Source organism: Nymphaea colorata, chromosome 2, assembly GCF_008831285.2.
Source record: "Nymphaea colorata isolate Beijing-Zhang1983 chromosome 2, ASM883128v2, whole genome shotgun sequence".
NCBI classification, from domain to species: Eukaryota; Viridiplantae; Streptophyta; class Magnoliopsida; order Nymphaeales; family Nymphaeaceae; genus Nymphaea; species Nymphaea colorata.
This window is the reverse complement of record NC_045139.1, coordinates 8,244,600-8,268,369: the sequence shown is the minus strand read 5'-3', so window position 1 is coordinate 8,268,369 and position 23,770 is coordinate 8,244,600. Positions and strand designations below refer to the sequence as shown.

Genomic DNA, 23,770 nt, shown 5'->3' with positions numbered 1-23,770 from the left:
TCCTTTAACCTGAAAATTCTGAATCCACCATTATCATATAAAATGTCAGTATGAAATAGTAAAAAATACATCACAAACCACTCTTTCCAAGTCCATGAATTTTGTTTTTGTCTTTAAAAGAGGCATTTCTATCATCGATATCAAAAACTAATGTCAGTAGATGAGTCTTTGAAAATTTCATTCAAAATCTACCATTTATTATCAGTTTTAAAGAGTTGAACAGTGAATTATTGTTTGTCAAACCATTTTATTTAATTATTTTTATTTTAGATTCTTGTGTTAGGACAAAAACATGGGAAAGTTTATCGCCCAATATGGATATTCATTTGGATCTAGACATCACTGGAACTGCTGAGAAAGCCAGGTTTCTCGAGCTTCAAAAGTCTGGATCCTTTTTATGGATCATGTATCGGTTTACGGATTTGTTGATGAGGGAAGACCAAAGAAAATTTTCAATGTTTAACTTGAAATTGAAAAAAACGTCAAAATAACGGAAAGGGAACTACTGGGTCGGTCGATCTCTTTTTCTACCCACGACCCACCATTTAATTTGTATCAATATCACATGGACCCACTATAAATGCTGGGCGTGGACATCAAGAACGTTGCGATATTTAAATCGAGTCCGCTCACCCCATTTATAACTACACGAGTTATATAGCTTGACTTTTTTTTTCCTTACACTAAATTTTTTGAATGCAGCCTTTGTGTATTACAATTTAACCTTTTCTCATTTCATGACATTCGAACGCTCCTTCAACTCTTTTGAGCTCCAGGAAAATGGTCGATAATCAGAATAGTTCTTCCATTCTATTTTATTTAGAACCCCGACTGGATTGATACCTATGTCGCTCGATCCTGTGACCAGCCGTTCACCAGTCATTCAACGATGCTGGTACACCCAAACCATCATACTGTTTATCTTTCGGAAACCAATTCTAATAAATTTGGTATGACGCTCTTGGTTACTGTTCATCTGGATTCGGATCCGGACTTGGTCGATCCGGATGCCCGACATTGGGTCGTGTTAGCAGCCAGCGGGTCTCGTTCGCAGTGTTGAAGTCTGTTGACCAGTCATTGGTGGTAAAAGAATAAAGAGGTGAAACAGAAGCACATGGTTCCCGGTTCGGCCCGGAAACAATCGACCATGTGGCTTGTTAATGCAACCGTACGTCATGGAGCGCAGATGAGAAGTAATAAATTCTCTTAAACTACTGTGTTCTTGCAGCCTCACACGTACCCAGTCCCAACTGTGTCGGTCGGTGTAACCAAAATGTTCTATTAAATCTCACAAATTTCCTTTTTTCTTTTTAAAATCACATCCGCATATAGAATCAAAGACATTTTAGCCATTAATTTAGCATTATTTCCTCTTTTTTTGGTACGTGAGTGCGTCTATATGTATAAGTAAAGATACATAGACATCAGATATCTACAGTTATATGTAAAGATATATAAGCATCTTAATTATAAACTTTATGTTTAACTTAAGGTCTTTAGTTTGATGACTCATGGATTCAAAACACCCTAACAAAAAAAAAAGATTAGATATTTTCGCCATCGTAGTATTATTTTATACATCTTTTACTTGTTTGCATTTCAATTGTTAATCTGGAAAAATTCAAGGATTAAAATTGTTTTTTATCCATTTAACATATATACAAGTTTCCCATATATATATATATATATACACACGTTGCCGTTTCTGTGCAGTGATTATATATATATATATACGTTGCCGTTTCTGTGCAGTGATAAGCAATGCATCCTGACATGAGACTATGAAGAGTACGATACAATATTTACAGCACTATGCAGCAGAGGAGCGAACAGTCAAATTGCCCACACGATGCCTACATTTTTTTTTTTTGCATGGTTTATAATTTTTTTGAATGAGTGTTCCTTAACAAAAATTTCTAACTCCATCACTGCTATGATTTATGTATTGCGATACTTTTTTTTTCGACGAGTTAATAATTTTTGTTTAAACTTGTTTTTCTTGACATTTCGTTGGCACATTTACTTATAAAAAACTATTAGATTATCAATAAATCAGAACCGATGCATACGATTTTCCTTCCATGTTCATAAAGTTACAGGTACGAAATGAGAAGTGTGAATTAAAGTGACGGTAGACCTAAAGGGGTTGGTGCGAGGAAGCGATCCATCACTGTCAAAGTGGGCAGAGGATCATCGACTCCCATTAACTTCACTTCTTCCACAAGATAAAGTCATTTGTTACATTGAGAAAGTATATTCCAGATTTTATCATCACTTTCATGAAATTGGAGGCTTCTGCTTTAACATGGAGGGGCGCGAAAGCCCGCACTAGCGGCAAGAGTGGAGGCAGGTGTGGGCACTGTGCGAGGAATTGTTCATACAAACTCACAAAGAAGTTCTTATTTTCATATAGATATTTGGAGAAAATTTTATTCATTTACATATTGTTGCCACTTAAAAAATTAAAAAATTTATAACTATGGTCCCTTAGCCAAAATTTTGTAACTTTGCTTCTGGCAGGCCCAACATTTAACTTGTTCCAGTAAAATTGTTGTTTGGTTTACCTTTCTAGAAGACTGCTTGGGGGTTGGCTTGGCCCCAACCTTCATTAAAAAGAAAATGGGTACAGTTGTTTGGTTTACCTTTCAGCGTGACTCAGGAAGCCGTGGTAAAATGACTGACCCTTTTGTGATGTGTTTGGAAGAATTAGAAATCCTGGTTTTCAATCACAGGATTTTTCATCTCAAGGTGGCACCATCTTCACTTCCAGGGAAGTCCTGTAAAAAAAAAAAAAACATGGATTAGATGTAAACTGGAAATTGAGTCTTTTTTTTTTATATTTAAAAAAAATTATAATTTTTTTTAATCAAATTGAGGTTTCTGGAAAATCTAGCAAAAAGAACTTCTCCAATGATACGAACACTCCCTAGGTTGGCCCTTAGACATAAAACATAAGAGAATCAAAGTTTGCAAGATTCATTAAACACTTTTTAAAAAAGTAATTCATGAATCTGCTTTACTTTTTTCATGCATATGCATGGAACAATTAATAACTCAAATTTTAAAGCCTTCATGTTAGCAAAACTATTGCGAGTGACTAATATGTAATAAACCAAATTATGTGAGTTTATGTGGGCAACTGCCCACACTACTCGCCTCGGGTAGGCTGCCCATATTGACTTCGTTATTTTTGAAAACGAATATAAACCAAATATACTTAGTGGCAGAGGGAACGAGGGGCTGGCAGGGGTTATTGAAAAAAAAAAATTATGCTTTTATTTTTGAAAAAAATTGAAAAATATTGTTCCGTCCGCTGCACAAATTTTAAAAATACTATTGGACCTCCTAAAAAAAATTCTGACTCTACCCTCCCTTAATTTAATTTAATTAGACTAGCTCCAATTTTTTAACATTAGCTAACATTTTTAACCTAATCACTAAGACCCCGTTTGATGCATAACGATTTTGAGGGAAACTTGTCATTTTTATATGGCTTTTCATTTTCAAATCAAACGCAAGGAAAATTATCCTGTCGAATTAGATGGATCAAGGTAATTTTGTCCTTCCAAAAAATCAAACCTCGGAATGTCCGACTTTTTACGATGGACTTTTTTTGCATGATAAATTTACCATTCCAAATTTTACCTACCATCAAACGAAACCTAAATGTTATTGATGTATGAAAGAAAGACATAATATTTGGTGGAACTACCACTTTTTGAGGAACATATACCATCAAAGCTCACCTTTTCTTTTTCTCTCTAAGTTTGTGCATATAATATTGGTTGCTTATAAGCTATGAAATGACAGCTCGAAAGAAAATGCAGTTAGGTCATTGGCGCATTTACTGAATGTTTAAATTTAAAATCGCTTCTCCGTTTCAATTTGGGATTGCGTTTCACATTTTTAGATCCGACGCGAGCGTAAACGTCAGTAGAGATATGTTTGGAAAACGACTGAAAATTGCTTCATTTAATTTTCCCCACTTCCGTGACACTTCACCAAACAAACGCGTCGCTTTTAATTGGGCAGCACTGTACATGTCTCACCACCACTTTCTTCGCCAATATGTTTCTGCATTTGCTTCTTAAATTATGCTTTCGTCTTCAATTTAATGCTTTGAATCGAGTCGTCAGGATGCCGATTTTTTTTTTGTGGTCAAACTATAGTTTCAAAATTTTAACAAGAATCAAAATAGATTTTTTCAAAATTTTTATATCTGTTAAACTAAAATTGTTAAAATTTACATACAACTTTTTTGATTTTTTTTTTTTAATATGAAGGGGGACTGCCAATGTGCATCCTGTTGCTAATATGTATTGGCCTAAGTTTTAGGCCTAAGTTTTAGATAGTCAGGTTTTTTTAGGGTATAATACCGTGGGCTTGAAAAAAAAGAGAAAAATTTTTATTTTGAAAAAAATTAAAATAAAAAAAATAAATGAGAAAACAATAACACAAACATCAAAAGATGAGTAGATCTTCAACAAATAAAAAATAAACAATAATTGTTTGGTAATAAAAAATGAAAAAAAACAAAAAATTCGTTTTTTCATTTTCCATGTTTTTTAAAAAAAAAAACTTGTTTTTTTTAGTTTTAAACAGCATTTCATTTTCTGGTAATTTTTCACATTTTTTTCAAAAATAATGCATTTTTTGTGACTATGGACTTTATATTCCAGGATTTGAGAGCTTTGGATTTAAAATCAGACTCTCCCTCCTCCCAACTTAAATCCAATGTTTTTTCAATACAAAGAAGTTTAATAAGGATCTTCAGAATCTTTAATTTGATGAACCATGAATTTTATGGTGGGTCAGCAAAAAGCATGCCGCATGATATCCACATCAACATTCGTAAATTTCAAATATACAGTAATTAAACGGCCCTTTATTCTTGCTTTGCCACCACTATGACAGCAAATGCTGGAAACTCGGATTCAAAATCCATCGTCCACTTTTTTTTTACAAATTATTTGTCTTTAAGGTAATTTTTGATGCACGGGAGGGTAAAATTTTTAAGAAAAAATTAGGTCCGACTTTTTGCAGCAAAATTTTTTCCAAATTCAATGAAAAACACAGGGTAAAATTTCCTGTGTTTGATAAAGCAGGAGAAAACCATACGAACAGGTAAAATTTTCACGATGCACAGTCTTTTTCCTGTAAATCAAAGGAGGCCTAAAGTTAAAAAGAGTTAAGTTGGATTACATGATCTATTAAATTTAACTTTTGGAAAAAAGTTTTGCTTTAAGAGTGTGATTAACATGGTTACACGCGATCGAACAATACCAGAAAGATAATATGCAAAACTTAAATTACGGAGCTTTCCACAGAACTATCTAAATAATGTTGATCTCTGGGCTGGAATCTTAATAATGAACTTAAAAAATATCTTTTTTCTATTGTGGAACTAGGATCTTGTTGAGGAGTTAAACACACAATGATCGAACTCTTTGCTTATAAAATTCTATATATACTGACAAAGAAAAGTTTTTCTGTCGCTCCAAAAGTCAAGGATCGAACTCTTAGCTTTTAGAAAAAGCTCTCTCGAGTAATGTAACAACTCGTCGGTCATCTTATATATCATGGCATTGTTGACAATGCACTCTCCGTTAAGAAGATTAGATGGTAGAGATTAAGTTTAATAAAAAAGATAGAAACTAAGCTGTATTTTCAATATATATATATATATATATATATATATATTTCAACTTAATCTGGTATCCTTAAAATTGACGACCCATATGATTCTCATCTAGTCTGGTATACAAGAGTACCCCGTTTTCCGTTGGCCGTGGAACTAATTTTTTATTTAATTAATGAGCTTATGTCTTTAGGCGACCTTAATGTTGCTAGACAGAAAGTACGTGTCTATATGAACATTTGGAAACAAGAGGATGAAATTTTAAAATTTTTGGGTGAGTGAGAGGTAATAATCATACTGCCCGAAAAAAGACCTGAAGGCCCCCTCCCGTTCCCCTGTTTCTGGGGTCCTGAGCTGCGTCGGTATCAACGATAACAACAGTGCACCCTTCAACTTGTATGTCGCGCCCTCCCACCTTAAGACACAAGAATATAGCATCCACGGGAATCGAACTAGAAACCTGTCATTATACAGGCCCCTAACTCGACCAGCTACCAAACTTCAAAATTTAAAATCAAACAATGAATATGAAAAATTTGGTAAAAGTACAAACTACCATGAAAAGAATATGGGATCTTTTAGAAATATTTTAGTACTTCTACTATAATCTAGAAAAACGCAGTGTGCTTTCCCCTAGTACTAGTTAGGTGGGGTTGTTTCAAAACTAGATCTTGAATTCTAACAGTACTTACATATCTTCATTGGATTAGCGTTGTAACAAGGAGTTAGATAAACACAGTTATCATGGTGTCACAATCATTAGAAGAATTCTCACATCTTGAATTAAACCTGTGCATGTTGAGAAGAAGAAGAATATTGTCTTGTTGGAGTACATGTTCCTGCAATGTATATATATATATATATATATATATATATATATATATATATAGTCCTTAAATCCAAAAAACAAACGCTAGATCATGGTGTTTTTGAAACAAGTATTTTAAGAACATATCTTTAAGAATAAACATATTCTTCCTATCCCCCCAAATCAACTTTTTAAAGGCAAAAGAACGTCTTACATTTAATTTGGAGTGTTAGGATGATACGAAATTGAGTTTTTTAAAAAATCATTTTTGAAAAAACTTGGTTTTGGGAAAGAAATTTAATAACTAGGTCTCCTATCTTATTTACCCAAAAAAACAAGTTTTGGTAGTATCATCCAAACACACAAACCAATATTTTAAAAATAATTAACAATTTATTTTTTCAAATAATCGGTTTTTTAATATATGATAAGGGTGTCGACCAAACACGCCCTGCCGACAACAAAACGATGGATATGTACCCCCTTGAGAGAGAAAGTTTACCACACTAAAGGGATAAAAGAAATTCGAAGGGAAAGGAGGGGAAAAAAATCGCAAAATAAACAAACGTGTCATGCGATTGGCTGAATAAATAAACAAGTCTGAGGTAAAAGGGTCGCATATAAAAAAGGCAAGGCCTCTTCTCACATGTACCCGCGATTACTTGAGCAACAAACCAAACACGTGCCACCTGTTCTTCACCTCACTTTATTGGCGTTTTACATGAATAATTGGTTCGAATCCGCCAACCCAAATCGCATTACTGGTTTTTTAATATTTATTTATTTTTTATGTTCACTTTATTTTAAAAAATATTTTTAAAATATTATTAATCGATTCACAAATGCAGGTTTCAGAATAAATAAGAGGAAATCTCGCCGCTCTCATGTGCATGTCTAACTATTGGATGATAGTAAAAATTTGACATAAGTTGAGAAAGTATTTACCAAAGAATTATCAGCATTATATATTTATTTTTTCTCTTTTTTTCATAAAGTTAATTCATTCAGGTAGTCATAAGATGACAATAGCTCTGCAGCATCATTAGTTCTTTTGTCTGAAGATTCAGACATTAGAGCAGGGATTTGTAATCCTTCCAACTTTAGTTCATGGATGTCAGATCTCTCTGCCCTTCCTCTGGTTAAATATTGATGGTTCTGCAATTTGCTAGAACCATGGATTTAAGATGGAGTCATGCTAGATCAGAAACTTGGAATAATTCCACCTGCTCTCTGCCACAAGCTCTTTCGTCCAATAAGACCAGTGGCCATGAAAGGAATCTTATCATCAATGGAGTTTTATTAAAGCAATGCAGAGACTCATCTTGTTCACTAAATAGACATCAAGGAATCATTAAATAAATATCAGACACAAAGGCTGACAATCCAACAACCATCATCACTTCGGGGAGTACATAAAATTAAATAAGCAGTAACTCCATTATCTCATTTACTTCACGGAAATTCTCAACCGAGAGCTCGTTTTCACCATAAATTTCAATGCTTAACACAGTTCAAAGATCCATCGAACCTAAAATTTATGATAAAATGTCAACTTTGGGAGAAGACTAGGAGGGAGATCCCTCTGCCATGAAACTGGTTGAATAATCCATTCGATAATCATAAACTTCCTGCCGACGGAAGGAGCAGGTGGGATCAGAGAAGGGAATGCGAATGATTTTAAGTTGAAGAATCTTCATCAACTTCCGATCCTGCCATTATATTGCTTAAAGTTTTTTCCTGTTGGTATCGTCTTCTAAAAAAAATAACAGTAGAATCTCGCCCTCATTTAACAGGGACAGATTTGTGACTCGAGAAGAACTTACATCTGCCAAGACCTAAGCAGATCTATGCAGCATAATTTCGTTGCCTCGATGATCCAAAATTGGATCCAAGCAGAATACATACTAATCAAACAAATGTATTGCACTAGATAACTGGTTACTAGTTGCAAAATTAACGTGTGTTAGTGTAAACATGCTTGCCAGAAAGCCAAATGTCAAGAAACAAATAATTTGAAGAGTGCCCATTTTTTGCCAACTCAAAAACAAGAGGAGCAACTCTTTGAGGCATGAGATTTGCATGCTTTTCCCCTTAATCTGAACTCATGGACGTGATTTTATTGTTGACTTAGTAGAAAAATGTGCTAGATTGCATAATTTGCATGCAAAAGTATATATCTTTGTGCCCAATCAGCGAAATTAGCAAACCATATGACAGCAAGATGTTCATCATAAAATAGACAAGTTTTCCTGTTTTTTTCCAAAAGATCCACTCAAGCCAAAGTATGGTTCACAACAAGTGAGCAATGGTGAGAATGTTTGTACTTTTGGACTAATTCAAAATATGTCGATGTTTGCTTCTTTTTCGTAAGAATGAGAGCCAGCCTACGAGCTAATAGTTGCTCTATTTTGTTTATTATGTGTTTGGTTGTTTTTTTTTTTCTTTTTTTTCTAAGAACCATCCTCGTATGCATGAACAGCGAGCTCTTGGGGTATAAGAAACATCATTCTTCCTTAATCCTATATAACGCATAATATGGCTTTCTTTTTGTGCTCTATGTACCCAATATATATGCATAATATAGCCGGTCAGGCTGGTGCACGTAAAAACCACACATCATAGTTTGATTCTTTGGGACACGATGCTCCTGGGCTATATGGAGTAGAACAGAACACCAAGCTGAAAATGCATTGTTCTTCCATGAGACCTCAATGCACCTCCAGACCCTACAGGCAAGGAAAGAGTCGGATTGATACCCGTTCTGCTCATGGGTCAATCCTCCCTCTCCACCGTTCAGGCTTGTTTTGGGACTTAGTGAATTTATGGTTACTCCGTTCAAGAGTAGCACCTACTACCATTTGCATTTCTTAAGAATAGAGCTCACGGAAATCGAATTAATGCCCAAGCTTTTACTAGCCTACCAGTCTGACCATCTACCTTATGCTTCTTAGAATTCAGATATTTTCCTAATTCTTACAAGCAATCAATGCTTTTGCAGCTGAAGCTCGTGTCCGCTCAGCTGAACAAGTTACAGAGTTTCTTGGGCTTCTCTCAGCTAAATTGAAACAAGGTGATTTAGAAAATTTTGTAACGATAACTTCATTTTCCAAACCCGTGCAAAAGAACAGCGTGAACAATAGGTTTTGAATTACCACACCAAATATTAACTCGTGAGAAATTTTTGCTATTCGTGTCCTTCGATTGTCACTGTTCTTGGATTATCAGTGAAACAGCGACACCTTGCAAGAACAGAAAGTTCGAGATCATTACTCTAAATTAAACATCTATAGTAAGGATTAATGGATTAGCAATGCTCAACATTGTGGGGAAACCTGTTCTTGCCTATCAACCGTCAGTTTTGGTATTTCTTCCGATGAGTCATGATAGCCATTTCAGACGCGAACACCAACGAGCAGAAGCATATCGAACACCATGCTGTGGATATTAATAATACAAACGTAAAGATACAAGCATTTATGTAACACTCAACACTATGACATAAGGTTATCCATTCAAGTGTCTGGAACCAGGTTAGCCATGAATAACTTTCCAAGGATCCAGCTGACCACTACAGTAGCTGGAGTGAACTGTCGACAGCTCTTGACAGCCTCTCCATTCCTCGCAAGGCTTAAGAACTATCCGGTTCTCAATAGCAGCTGAATCGACACATAGCATGACCTTGTAATCTTCATCACCAAAGTCAGGCAGTGCCTTGGCCTTCTTATCCCACGGATTCCAAACAACTGTAACAAACCACAAATTTGGTGAGGGAGGATCAATAAACAACACAAGATAGAATCCAAAAGCTAAAGGAAAAGAACCAATACCGGCATCAGGCAATCCATCTTTTCTCAAAACAAAGGTTCGCTTTTTCTCATGGTCAATGGTTGCAATCTTGGATGGGGTGCTTAGGTAGATTCTGTCTACCTGTTAAACGAACAAAGTAACCATGCCCATCTATTGCATGTCAAGTAGAGTAGCAAAAAACAAAGCAACACATTAATATAATCTCTAGAACTACAATGCATTGAAGAACCATATGAGGCCAACCCCAACTCTGCATTTCACCAGCTGTGGAAAAGTAGACTATAAATGTTTCTCACAATCCCAAACTGGAAACTACCTCTCCATCAAAGGTGACAGCATCCGTCTGCTCAGTAAATCTTTGCCTTTGTTTAAGGTTGTCAAAGTAATCCAAAGTCTCCAAACCCTCCACACGAACTTCACTGCCAAACAAATTGTACAGAACATTAATGAAAAACAACGAGAAAAAAAACTACTTCAGCCCCAGTTTCAATGAAGGTAGATGCACTCACCAAGCAGTTTGACCAGTTTGAGAACCGAAAAAGAACGTACAGTATTAAATTACTAATGAGCACATGCTTCTTATTTGTACATACATGCACATGTGCGTGTGTGTGTCAGAGGGGGAGAGAGAGATCAAACTAGGTCAGAAGACAAACCTGATATCCGAAACAGACAGATAGTTGCGAATTGCAAATGTGAAGGAAAAGGGTCTACTGTCTGTATTGCGAACTCGAGGAATCAAAGTCAGCTTACCAGGACCCAGTGAAATACGAAGTCGCAACTGAAAGCTGCAACAGATTATTAAAGTAATTAGCAGGGTTTCTATGATAAGAAAGCTACATCTTCTAGAAAGAAGTTTCTGGTACCTCCGTGGCCAAGTCTTCAAGTCCTCATCTGTAGACTTCAGAATCAGGTCAACAGATGATTGGTTATTTGCAGGTGACAATGGTGAAGGGCAATCATCTATAGACCACATCCTGTTCCTTGCAAAGCCATGCTGCTCTAATGTTCCAAAATTCCCAAACTGCAACATCAGGATTTTGGTTAAATGAGAACCAAACCATGCTGGCTTAGGCTCTTTTTGGCACATTTAACCTTTTAGGCATAACAAACCTGGGGAAAACATATGGGTATTCCGCCCCTAATGGCATTTGGTGGCTTCAGAATTGCCTGCAAAATGTTTCATTTATTTCAATCAGGGGCTCAAAGATGAGAAAAATCGACGACAAACAATATGAATATTTCAATGATTCTCCAAGTCCCCCCAAAAATGAAAAAAGCATTGAGATGATTCTGATATCTTGCACTAGTTCAATGAAACTAGTTTTCTTTTCACATAGACAGGGATCTGATCATGTAAGCCCACATAAACAAAGATATGATAAAAGCAGAAGATGAAACCACAGTGATTTATACAATTCACCAAGGATTGACCAAGACTAAATATTGAAAAAAGATAGCTTCTTAAAACATGGAAAAAATTCAACTTGTTATTTCTCAAACCAACCACATTATGAAACAAGCTCATTAATTAAAGCAAAATTCTGCACTGTATCAGCAAATGCCATTAGTAAATAAGTCTGGGCTGATCCATTGGATGGTATCGGCATCTTGTAGACATGGTTCAGTTATTCCCATTTGCCCCTATCTATTGGTGGGGAGGTATAAGTGGATTGCGGAATGAAAGACAACTGAGACTGCAGATTACCATATTGAATTAGGATCTCATGAATGTTCAACTCTGCTTCACCACACTCGCACCCTTGCTTGTGACCCTATAGGCAAATAGTTCCCTCGTCATTCAGATAGGTTTAGCAAGACAACAATTTGAGATAATGGTTAGTAAGCCTGGGCATCGGGCCGGCTCGGCCCGATAACGAGTCGGGCCCGGACCAGCCCGACATCTAAAACTCGGGAATGGGCCTGGGCCCGGCCCGATTACATTAAAAAAATATTTTTTTAATATAAAAAAATACATAAAATAATTAATTGTAATAAAATATTATAAATATATATATAAATTAATTAAAAAAATCACTATCGGGCCCACCCGGGCCGGCCCGGTGCCCAGGCTTAGTGGTTAGAGGCACAGAACTAACTTGTAGGCCTTCATTCTAGCTTGATTAGGGAATTTTTTATTGAGGTTGTGTTCCAAATTTTCAATGTTTTCTGGCTTACGCTATTCCTTTCCTTTCTTGTGGGACTGCTTCCACATATACAACTCTAGAACTAGCCTCATTATTCCCATGCTGGGAAGGAAATGAGTAGAGGCAAGACAAACCACCTTTACCTCTTGCCCTTCGTCCCACTCCATTATGAAAACCTCAAAGTCTTGTTGGCCAGTCCAATGGGCCATAATAGCACAATTCTTCTTAGAGAACATTTGCTTTGCTAAGGTGACTCTTGCACCAGGGAATGAGATTTCCCACTCTAGATTTACAGTCAACAAAGATAGCAGTAACTTAAAATGTTTGGTAGAACCTAGAAACCTATGTCCTTGGCCTCTCCTTCCAATGTTAGAGGTTCTTGTTTGTTCTGGCAACTTGACAAGGATTGCATAAACCAAAACTTACAAGAAAATTTGGAAACATATTATTGCCTCTTGGCTCGCTGATTGAATTGTCTTTTGGATTAACATAACGTCCCGGCTTGTGTTAAGAAAAAAAACTTACTAATGCTTTAAAAGTCAACATAAGCATGAGCAAGGTTGCAGGCCAAGAAACACTATGACCATTTGAATGTTATATTCAACAATCGCATAAGGTTTGCTGTGTTTGTTTTTCATTTCTGATTTCCAGTAACTTATGATGCACTTACCAAAGGCACATCCATAAACTTTTGCATGATTCTCCAGGCTTGACAAAAAGGTTATAAGTAACCTTTTTTTGCATCTCCTTTTTTTGTGCTTTTTGAGTCATTCACCTCTCAACCACTCTTTATCTTTGACTTCCAATAGCTGTTCCTTTTCTTTTTATATTCCTTGCAGTCACGTCAAACATCTTTATCTGGAACCATACTAATGTAATATTATTTGACCAAAATCATTTAATTATTTATGTATATTGGATTTGAATTATAATCTTTTCTTTTTTATTACTAAATGAACAAATTTTCTAGTGGCCAACATCCATTATGCAGCGACCTACAATATACCCTGTTTAATAACTGGAATGTATCAGTTGTCCGATCTTCGGTTGGACAGTAAATATTGGAGAAGAGCAATCACTCATTCTCAAAACTGGTGCTTTTGTTCTAAGAAGGCTTGGACCTTGGAGAGCATAGTACAATGAAACTTACAAGCTGCCTCTGAAAAGGAATTAAATTACGAAATTTCTTTCCCAACCCTTGGCCATCATGGCTCTGAACATTATCCTGAATGGCCCTTCCATGTCTAAATGAAAGCTTATGAAAGTGGAGTGCACAGCACAGGCCATATAAACCATGAACTCCAAAGCAAAAGCCACTGAGAACATAGGCAATACATGGAAATTTTGAGAGTAAATCTAAAGGTGAGTAGTCAAAATGTCCTAACGTTGATAAATGCTTATGAAAGTGGAGTGCACAGCACAGGCCATATAAACCATGACCCTCCAAAGCAAAAGCCACTGAGAACGTAGGCAATACATGGGAATGATGAGAGTAATCTAAAGGTGAGTAGTTAAAATGTCTTAATATTGATAAATGTAAAAAAAGTAACGCTTAAAGCCAGAAATGTGTGGAAGAAAAAACATGGAACAAGAATATGAAGATCAGAAAATCAAGAAAGTCTAATCCATGAAAAGCTTTGTGAATTAAAAGCCAACCATCCTTTTAGAGACAATCAATATGAAAATAACCTAGCATGAAAAAGTTCAGAAACTAAATGGTGCATCACACATCATATGATGAGCATATATCAGCACAAAGCACATGCTGTAGCCTTACATTAAGATTCAATATTAAGAGAACAAAGATTATGGAGAGGTTTCATTTAAACCTTTTTTTGGTAGTTCTTGCAAATCATAATATAGAAACCAGTGATATCTGTATCTTACGATATGGGCACGATACAAAAAATGCATGCATATCTTACCCGTATCGGCCATATCTTACGATACAGCCCACATATCTTACGATACAGTTGAAAGAGCCATATCTTATGATACAGCTCTGTTTTCAAAAAAGGGTCTGATGACCTTTTTTGTTGAGATGTTTTTAAAAGTTCATCTCTCCTGTCATTTTCAATGCTTCTACGAGTTGTGGGACGGTGAGTTTTCACCATTTTAAAAGTAAATCGCCAAGTAATCATTGTCTTAAGGGAGATTTCATCAGCTTGAAGGGATGACAATGAGGATGAAGATGAAGAAAATAATGGTTATTGTATCCATTAATAATAATGATGATGTTCTTTAATCATAAACATTATTTCAATTCTCATTTCATAGTGAACAACTATGGATTATACATTTTGATGTAATGTAAAATACTTTAAAGTTTAGACTTAATTTTATTGATGTGTTGTAACTGTTGTTACTTATAAACGATAAATCATGAATGTTCACTATGTGTGTAATGAGATTTATATATATAGAACATACCTTCCTTAATTTTTCAAGATTTTCTGAATTATTCTCTATTTGTTCTATTTTTATGAATTAAAAAACAAATTCATGATACATTTACGATATGCTTACGATACATTACAATGTGCATATAAGTCGACCTGACCAATACGCATTACAGTACGCCTTTGGCAACACTGATTGAAACTGCTTTTATCAAGCTGGATAGATAACAACCATGTGAAACAGACATGGTGTTCAAGTCTTCAGAAATTTGACTTGCATGTGACATCAGAGCTTTACTTCACAGACATGACCAGAAAATAATATTAGACTGCTAGAGACTTGTAAGTACCTTGAAAGGACAAGGATGAGCACCTTATTTTTTATAATAATAGCATTGGTAAGAGTATAATATAGTTCCGAAAGCGTAAAGACTAAAAAGACAGGTCATAAGCAGGAAAACACCATTATGTGGCAGCATCTTCATAAGAGGCAGAGAAAATAGTTTTGAAAGAAAGGAAGATTACCGTGGAAGGGCAAGGTACAGCACCTTGTTTTTGTTCGTAATAGCACAGATAAGAAGTATAATGTATTACATCTAATAGCGTAAAGACTAAAAAGAAAGGTCCTACGCAGAAGGAAGATACCATTACGTGCAACTTTTTCCTAAGAGGTAGAGATCATATGAAATTCTACATACTGCAGCTTCTTAACAATGCCCAGATACATTGCCGACCAAATGATATATACTAATGACAGATGAACTCTTTATCATGAGAGCTTGTTAGCAGAAATACTTATCAAAGTGTGAGCATCATTTCTCTGTTAGAACCAACAGATATATTACCTTGCTGCTCATGAAAAGCAATTCTTCACGACGGTCATTTTTCCAAGATATAACTTGCCCCCCAAAAAGAAGCACCTGAGTTCATTTAAATTTGCCAAAAGATGCATGGTCAATATATCAGGTGAACTCAATAATTTAATGTTCCAGTCATTTAGAACAAAGCATGTAGCTTGGGTAAATTTTTAAATAAATAAGTTGCAAAATAAACACCAAACATCGGCCGTAAAATAAGATGGAAGACCTTGACCATTGAACAGTCGTATAACCAACAGAACTAAGGCATAGGACATTTACCACCAAGCTGAGATAGTAACAGGAAATAAAATCTTAGCATTAAGCACCAATCAAGCACAAGGAGAGATAGCATTTGAGCTAGCATTTTGATCAACCACCGCATCATGCATATGTTCAGCCCAATTGCCAATGACATAAGAATAACAGGAAACAAAAAACACAGAACAGCAGAGAGAATCATTTAATAAAGAATGGAATATAAATTATAAAGCAGATATCCAGGCTCTATAAAGTATCATTAGACTAGCAAGGAAGACAACTTCCCACTAGTCCCATAAGGAGATATATATTTAACTAACGTGTGTCATAGTTGTTCCTGTCATAATCAATTTTGCGAGTTCAAGACGCTATCAGCCATTCCAGACATCGTAAGCTAAATGAAAATGTCCTTGATGAAGCAACTAAATTTATTAGCAAATTGTAGGTTTCAAACCCCGAGAACTCCCCCAATCCAGTAGGCAAGGGGGACCTCCAGCATGCTAATTTTAAATGTTGTAAAAACCAATACTTTTGCAGTATCGGTTTGTTCACTGATACAGCACATCATGTAACATGACCAACCTTTTTATTTTATGAATTTTAAAAATAATTAAAAATATTTTAAATTGATTTAAAAGGAAAAGGGTAAAAATCTGTACTGACCAATATGAATCGGAGGATGATACGACGGAGCAATATCTATACCATGTATGTAAGGGGAGGCCTGTCCACGTATGGTCGATGATGAGAGTCTTTCTCTTGGCCTACACACACCCCCGGCCCCTCACCACCAAGCACACGCGTGCACACACACAGACAGAGAAAGAAAGAGAGAGAGAGAGAGCCCCAACTTGCCCCCAGAAGGCCTGTCCATGTATGGCCGATGATGATAGTCTTTCTCTTGGCCAACACACACACCAAACACGCACGCACGCACACACATACATACACACAGAGAGAAAGAGAGAGATCCAGCTTGCCCCCAGAAGCCTAGTGCCCATAGGAGTCAAACTCATGACAGGCCCACTACCTGCTCATGAGAGAGAGAGAGAGAGAGAGAGAGAGAGAGAGAGAGCGATATGTCAGGCATATGTGATATGTGTGGAAACAGAGATAGTGGCGACTCCAAGTGCAATATTTAATACTCCATTTCCCTTCAATCAGGAGGCTCAGCTTACATCACATTTCTTGGTATTTTTAGTAAGCCACATGAATACATGCATCGAACTTTAAAATATACAATAATAAAAATTAAGATTTAGTCAGGGTCTCACAGCACGTCACGATCCCCTAAAATACTTCTAGCTCAGGCAGCATCTAGACAGGATACACAAGAACGTATTTTTCTTCTTTTATGGCTTGATTAGAGATCATTGTCAGCCGATTATTACTGATCTAGAAGGTGCTCAATGATTTGGATATCAAATTTAGATCGTAAACGCAAGCTTAGTCGCTGTCTAGTGGGACGTTGCAACGGGAATTAGGGCATCATCACGAAATTGGTAGTCATGTTTTCCGCAGTTTAGCTACCTTAAGGATGGGAGTTTCATGGAGTAGAAATCCAAGAAAGCCTCAAGTGGGTTTCGTTGAGAGTATCTAATAACTCGGATTAATGAAAAGTAAAGCAAGAAACGAGCACCAAAATGAGGGAGGAAGTGATTGTAAAAAAAGCAAAAATGATTACAGCGAGGTTTGGAAGGGAAAGGGGTAGAAGAAAGAGAAGAGGTGAAGAGGATACCTCTGCGGATGATCCTCCGGGCTCCGTCAAGATGACTTTGGGCAGACCATCGACCCCTCTGATGATGTTCGGAGGCATCGGATTAGGCCGAAAACGACTCTGAAGAACCAAAGGCTTCCCTTTCCCTTTCTTCCACTCCAGCTTTATCAGTGCCAAGAAACCATTACTCACCGACTCAAAACAATCAAAAATACTCATGCAAACACAGGTACTGTCTCGAAAACCAGATAGATAGATATAGATAGATAGATAGAGAGAGAGAGAGAGAGAGTCGGATGTCCTCGCGGTTTCCATTAAGAGAAACAAAAAAAAGAGCAAAACAATGTAGACCAATATGGGATATCTTCGTTCAAGCAGACAAAGAAATGAACGCGTCCGAAAAGAGCAAAGGAGAGTGAAAACCATGGAGATGGAATCAAGATTGCTTACTTTCTCGCTCTAAGAAATCTAAAGAAACTGCCGGAGGCGGGCAACAGCTGCCTCAGCAGAGAGTCTGTTTGTGTGCGTATGTGAGAGAGAGAGAGGGAGAGATGTGGAGCATGCATATATATATATATATATATAGATATATATATGTATACGCCACTCTCTCTCTCTCTCTCTCTTTCCCTATTTGCTTTTGGTACAGAGGGTGCATTGGATCCCTTTGGTTTGTTGTCTTGCGGCTGACTGTTGCTTTCGGTCGAGGAGCAGGAGGCTGAGGAGAGAGAGTGAAAGGGTGCACCAGGAGCAGGAGGAGGGGAAGAAGGGGACGGCACGGGCTCGGCATTGACCTTTGGGTTCACTACCATCCCACGCGTGCGTGCAAACATCACCACTTTCTGCCTTCTCCTTTTCTTTCCCCCGCTTTCCCTCTCGAACGCTCTTCCCATTTATGAAAAAAATATCACCAGGTAGCGCAAAGATAATATCCCTCCAGAAATTTCAAAGAAATCTAAGACTAGATAACTTATTTTTCTAAGCTTATCTTTTGTGTACAGTTTTGAAAAATATTGAGTTTTCTTCATTAATGAGGACCACAACTTCATAAAAAACCTGTCAAATAAAGCCTGAACTGAATCTTCTATAGCTTTCAATTGAAATTTCTAAGGCTTAGAAGAGAACTCAATCTTCGGATTGGAATTGCTTTGTAAAAAGGTGTGGGGAAAACAAAGGAAAAAATTATTCCACATCCAACGACGTCGAGCCTTTCCCATCACCTTTTTAATGCAAAAAGGAAACCTTCTTCCGGAAGAGACATCTCGCCACACGACAAACTTCGCCTCCCCCCTCTACGGTTTTATTCCAAACACGCAGCCCCCACCGGCCACCGCCACACCTCTGGGCGTACGGCTGCTGCCATTTCTTTCTCTCCCCCTTTTCTCTCTCTCCCCGCCATTGTTGGAGCTCGAGGGCTGAATGGTTCAGCGGAGCTGAACTTAGTTGTTGAGAACCGGAGCAAAGAAGTTTGACGTTTCTTCTTCATCTGTTCTCTTTTTGGCCTGTCTGTTGAATGATCAAAGAAAGATGGCAGCTGGTCCTGACCGCAGCAGGCACCGCTGGAGTGCCTCCAGCTGGCCTGGAGTACTCTGGGCTCTGGCTTTCATGGACAGATACTATTTTGGCATCCTCTCCGCTGGTTCTTGGGCCCTTGCAACCAGTCGAGGTAGCTAGCTGTCGGACCAGCAGCTATGGCTTCCGTCGCCCAAAAAAAAAAAAACAAAGTTATTGACGTGTAAAGTTTCACACTTCCAAAAGATTTTGGACGTAAACATCTTCCTTTTCAACTTCCCAAAAGAAAATTGTGATAAAGGATAAAAGACCTAATTCCTTTCTTCTCTCCAATTTTGTTTGTTTTAAGTTGTCTCCACTTGAGTTGAGGAGATCAGTGCTTCTTTGTCCGGGTAACTTTTTTGCTTCAAGTGGCAGCAGCTCGGACATGAAAAGGAGGTAGAAATCTTTTCGAGGGACAAATTGTGGCGAGATGAAGATCTATCCTGCTTTTAACTTTTGGTTCTTTAATAAAAGTTACGAAGAAAAAAGGTTGGAAGGGAGGAGGTCCAGGAGATTGCAGGAGCTGTCTTATCATTGATGTTTTTTGAAATTTAAATTGGTTGTGTAATAACTTTTGTAGATTAGGAAGACGGAATGTAGAATTTCTTCGATGTCACGGATGAATTCTTTAAGTCATAAACTGTAATCTTTTTTTTTTTTTTTGTATTTTTCATCGTGAGCAGCATCCAACACATGGTCAAATGTAATGAATTTTTTAATGAATTTTAACTGCTACATGAAGTCCAAGTCCATGTTCTAAAATGCTGAAAGAAATCAAATTTTAGGAGAAGCTTATAATTATAAGGTAAGAGAGATGTATCTTTTTCTCTCTAATGTTTAGTTAGGAAAAGTTACTTTCAATGTAAAATTCATAAGGCTCTATCTTTATACTTTCAAGTTTCTGGTTTGACATCTTCAACTCAAGTGTCTCATGGTAAATGTAAGAGGAGAACTTTTCAAGAGGTCACCCATCTCATTATTATTATCGTGCCCAAAACATACTTTAACCTAGGAATTCTTATAACATCTGGTGTGTTAGTATTAATATAATTTGCACACCATAAAGATCTATCACTTTTCTTTAATTTGTAATTAAATTTCTTAAAAAGTAGATGGTAATTAATCATTTGACTCTGATCACCGATGAAGGAATGATAAGAGAATATAGTGACGCAAACTTGAAGGCACTCCTTGAAATCCTCGCCTTGCCTTTCGGCATTCGCTTGGTGCTATCCTCGCACAACTTGGTGATAAGGGTTTATCATTATTCCTTAGTTTTAGTATTTTGACTTTGGGAAAGTAGTTTTGCATGAGACAACTCGTAGATTACAATAAAGTTGGTTGCATTATTCATAATCTGATAGATATATAGTATTCATATTTACTCAGTTTACATATTTCAATATTTTATGAATCTTTCTTAAAGCGATGATTTTTTTTAAGGATGGACCAAACGGTTCAACGAACTTATTCGAGTAAAGCTAAACTAAACTAAACTTTTCAATTAGCTTGGTTGGGGCAACTGCCTAGACGCCTCCCTGCTTACTTTTTACGTGGTTTTTTCTAGTTCTTTTTTTCACTTATTTCACTACCTTTTCTTGTCTTTGTCTTTTTTTTTTTTTTGCTTTTCACGACTTCCTTCTCCACCATAAGGTTGATGAATTTTAAGAATTGAAGAGGACTTGAAAATCTAATCTAAGGCTCTGTTTAATGCATATGGAGTTTTTTGCATGGTAAAATTATCAATGTATGGAAGAAAGAATTTTTAAATTCAATGACAAACGCATGGTAAAATTTCCTGTGTTTGATGCTAGAGGAAAAACCATATAAACTTGAAAAAAAATCCACGATGCACAATGCATCAAACGAGGCCAAATAGACACACATATATAAAGACTACATACTCTTTCTATCAACTTATTTTAATTATGTATAAATTTAAAACGAACAAGTACCTTGGACAGCTGCCTCAAAGGGTCTAGCACAACCAGATTGTAAGGCGGCTCATGTTCAAGAGGTCCGCCATTTGAAGCTCCTAGTTGTTACCATGTTCTAGTATGTGTGTGTGTGCGGGCGTGTGTGTGTTTTCTTTTTTCTGTTACAAATGATGACAAGTGCAACACCGAGTTGAAGGATATATTATACATTCACTTAGACTTTAAAGCAATTCAAAACCTTGGATGAGGGTATAACTTTTGATGTTTTAAGTACCTAAGTAAACACTAAAAAAAAAAAAAAAACTTGGACAGCTAGCTAAGGAATCATCCTAAAGATATTCAAGAGATTAAAATTCTATCTTTCAAGTTCACTTTTTGGAATTGTCTCGCGCACCTAATGAACTTACCAAACATGTAAGACGTAGATTTGGAGTTGAGAACGTACTTTCTTTAAATGGAACGACAATCTAATTTCCATCCGTCAGCTTTGGGCACACCATGGGCTATGATCTTGAACAAAGAACAAAAAATACTTGCATTATCACAACCACACAAGGCAACAACCAGTTTTAACTCAACAAATTTCTTCGATCATACGTGTAAAGTTCGATTACCAAAATTATATGTAATAGTGATCACTACCCAATTGCGCAATACCTTCATTAGTACCTAATATTTCCCCTTACGGTACAAACACGAAACAACTATTAAAGATATTAAAATACCTTCATTAGTACCTAATATTTCCCCTTACGGCACAACATGAAACAACTACTAAAGATATCAAAAGAATATAAAATAGGCCCTAAACAAACTTCCATTTAGTACAAGGCAAAGCGTAGGAAAGTTGTAGTGGATATATATTAGAAAGGAGAATTTTGTGAAAGCTTTGAAACTGTCCATCCCATTTTGATTAAACTCATGATTGTGTGTCACTGAGGCTGACCGGACATACGTTTGGGCCAAACTTGAGGGTGTGTTTGAATGGCTGGACAGTGTCTTCAAGCAAACTTATTGAAAGAGATAAGAGGGGTTAGGGGGTGAACGTAAGACTCAGGCGGTGTCCTACCGCCTGAGTAAAGTTGAAACCAGCTCCTCCTTTTTTTTTCCCATCTCTACAAGGTCCAAGGTTGTTTTAGTGTTTGAGGGTGATGACTTCGATGCGTTTCAACTTACATATAGGTGCTAGGGGTGAACAACAAGTCGAGCTACTCGAGCTCAACTCACTAAAGCTCAGCTCCTGAACGAGTTCGAGCTGAGTCATTTGCCTAACGAGTCGAACTCAAGTTCATGAGTCGATTCGTTGAAATAATCGAGTTGAGTTCGAGCTCAACACGTAATTGCAGAGTCGAGCTCGAGCCTTAATCGAGTTTGTCGAGCCTTAATCAAGTCGATATATTTGAACGAGTTTACGAGTTTGTTGAGCCTTAATCGAGTTGAGCTCGAACTCAACACGTAACGATGAATATCAATTCTATTGAAATGGGTTTGCGAGCCTTAATCGAGGTCAACAGGTAACGATGAATATCAATTCTATTCAAACGAGTTTGTTGAGCCTTAATCGAGTTGAGTTCGAGCTCAACACGTAACTGCGGAGTCAAGCTTGAGGGTTTCATTAGCCGAACCGAGCTTGAGCTGACTGAACTCGGGCTCGACTCGGCTCGTATTCACCCATAATGGGCGCCTCCTTTTGTGTAGCATAAAAAGTTGACGCCATATGAGTTAAAACCAGAGGCTAACAGCTTATCAGTCTCCTCCCCTCTAACTGTTGCACCAACTTCCTCATAAATAGATAAGAGGGATTGTCTCAAGTCCAAGTGATGTGGGCCTGGCTGGTAAAAGGTCTGCCTAATTGAGCCTTGGCCTGCATGATCGAGAGACCCCATCTCATGACCTCCCGTCTAAGACAAACAGCCTCATTGTCTCATGACTTCCCTCTATAAAGAACTCAAGTTATCCCTGCAGGGGATTGGGATTGATTGATCAGGAAGACAAGTTCAGTTTGGTGAGAATCTTTGACAAGACTGGCGACGAAGACTTTCACCCAACTATGCTAGGTGACATACTTTGGGTGTCCAACGCCTGTCCTCTTTCTAATGGAGTACAGTAATCCCTTAATCAAATCTTTAATATCTCATGTTTGCCTTGTGAAACTTTTTGGTGGTGCCCATCTAGTCCTTAAAATCATACCAAATGGGATTCCACTTGATTTGGGTCTAAGCTTGACAAGATGTAATTCCTCTGGTCCCTACTCTAACGACAATCCGAGTACAAGGGGCAGAGCCACATGTGGGCTTGTGAGGGCGACTGCCCTCAATACTTTATTATATGTTTGTAGATATTTTAAAGGTTTTTAAATTGAGTAAGTAGTATGTATTAGCGCGCTTGAGCAAAAATTTCTGACTCCGCTAGCGGTTGGAACTCCATCATCACCACAAGGGAAATATCACATCCAACAGCAAGCTGTTCAGCAAACAACCAAAAACTCATATCCTACTGAGACATGTGTCTGAATCACAAGGATACCATTCCATAGAAGCGCATATCTTCCTAAAAGGAATTGTGAGGTATATATATTCAGTAGAGTACTGGACTTGGCTTCAGATTTTTCTGATTAAAATATACATATTGTAAGTGATATGTAG

The 23,770-nt window shown here is 37.0% G+C and overlaps 1 protein-coding gene across 2 annotated transcripts; it reads right to left on the bottom strand.

Annotated features, from left to right (window-relative positions):
- Positions 1–9,867: 9,867 nt before the first annotated feature.
- LOC116247322 (putative glucose-6-phosphate 1-epimerase) lies at positions 9,868–18,508 on the bottom strand. 2 transcript variants are annotated; one of them, XM_031619446.2, is made up of 9 exons: positions 18,085–18,500; positions 17,656–17,796; positions 15,645–15,719; positions 11,367–11,423; positions 11,120–11,277; positions 10,910–11,041; positions 10,570–10,672; positions 10,274–10,373; positions 9,868–10,189 (listed from the first exon to the last, which is right to left on the bottom strand). In XM_031619446.2, the coding sequence occupies exons 2-9, from the start codon at positions 17,731–17,733 to the stop codon at positions 9,978–9,980; spliced, it is 915 nt and encodes a 304-aa protein (XP_031475306.1). In that variant the 5' UTR covers positions 17,734–17,796; positions 18,085–18,500; the 3' UTR covers positions 9,868–9,977. The 2 variants fall into 2 exon arrangements, with proteins under 2 accessions (XP_031475306.1, XP_031475305.1); XM_031619445.2 differs by having other exon boundaries at positions 10,910–11,277; positions 18,085–18,508.
- Between the last annotated feature and the right edge of the window lie 5,262 nt (positions 18,509–23,770).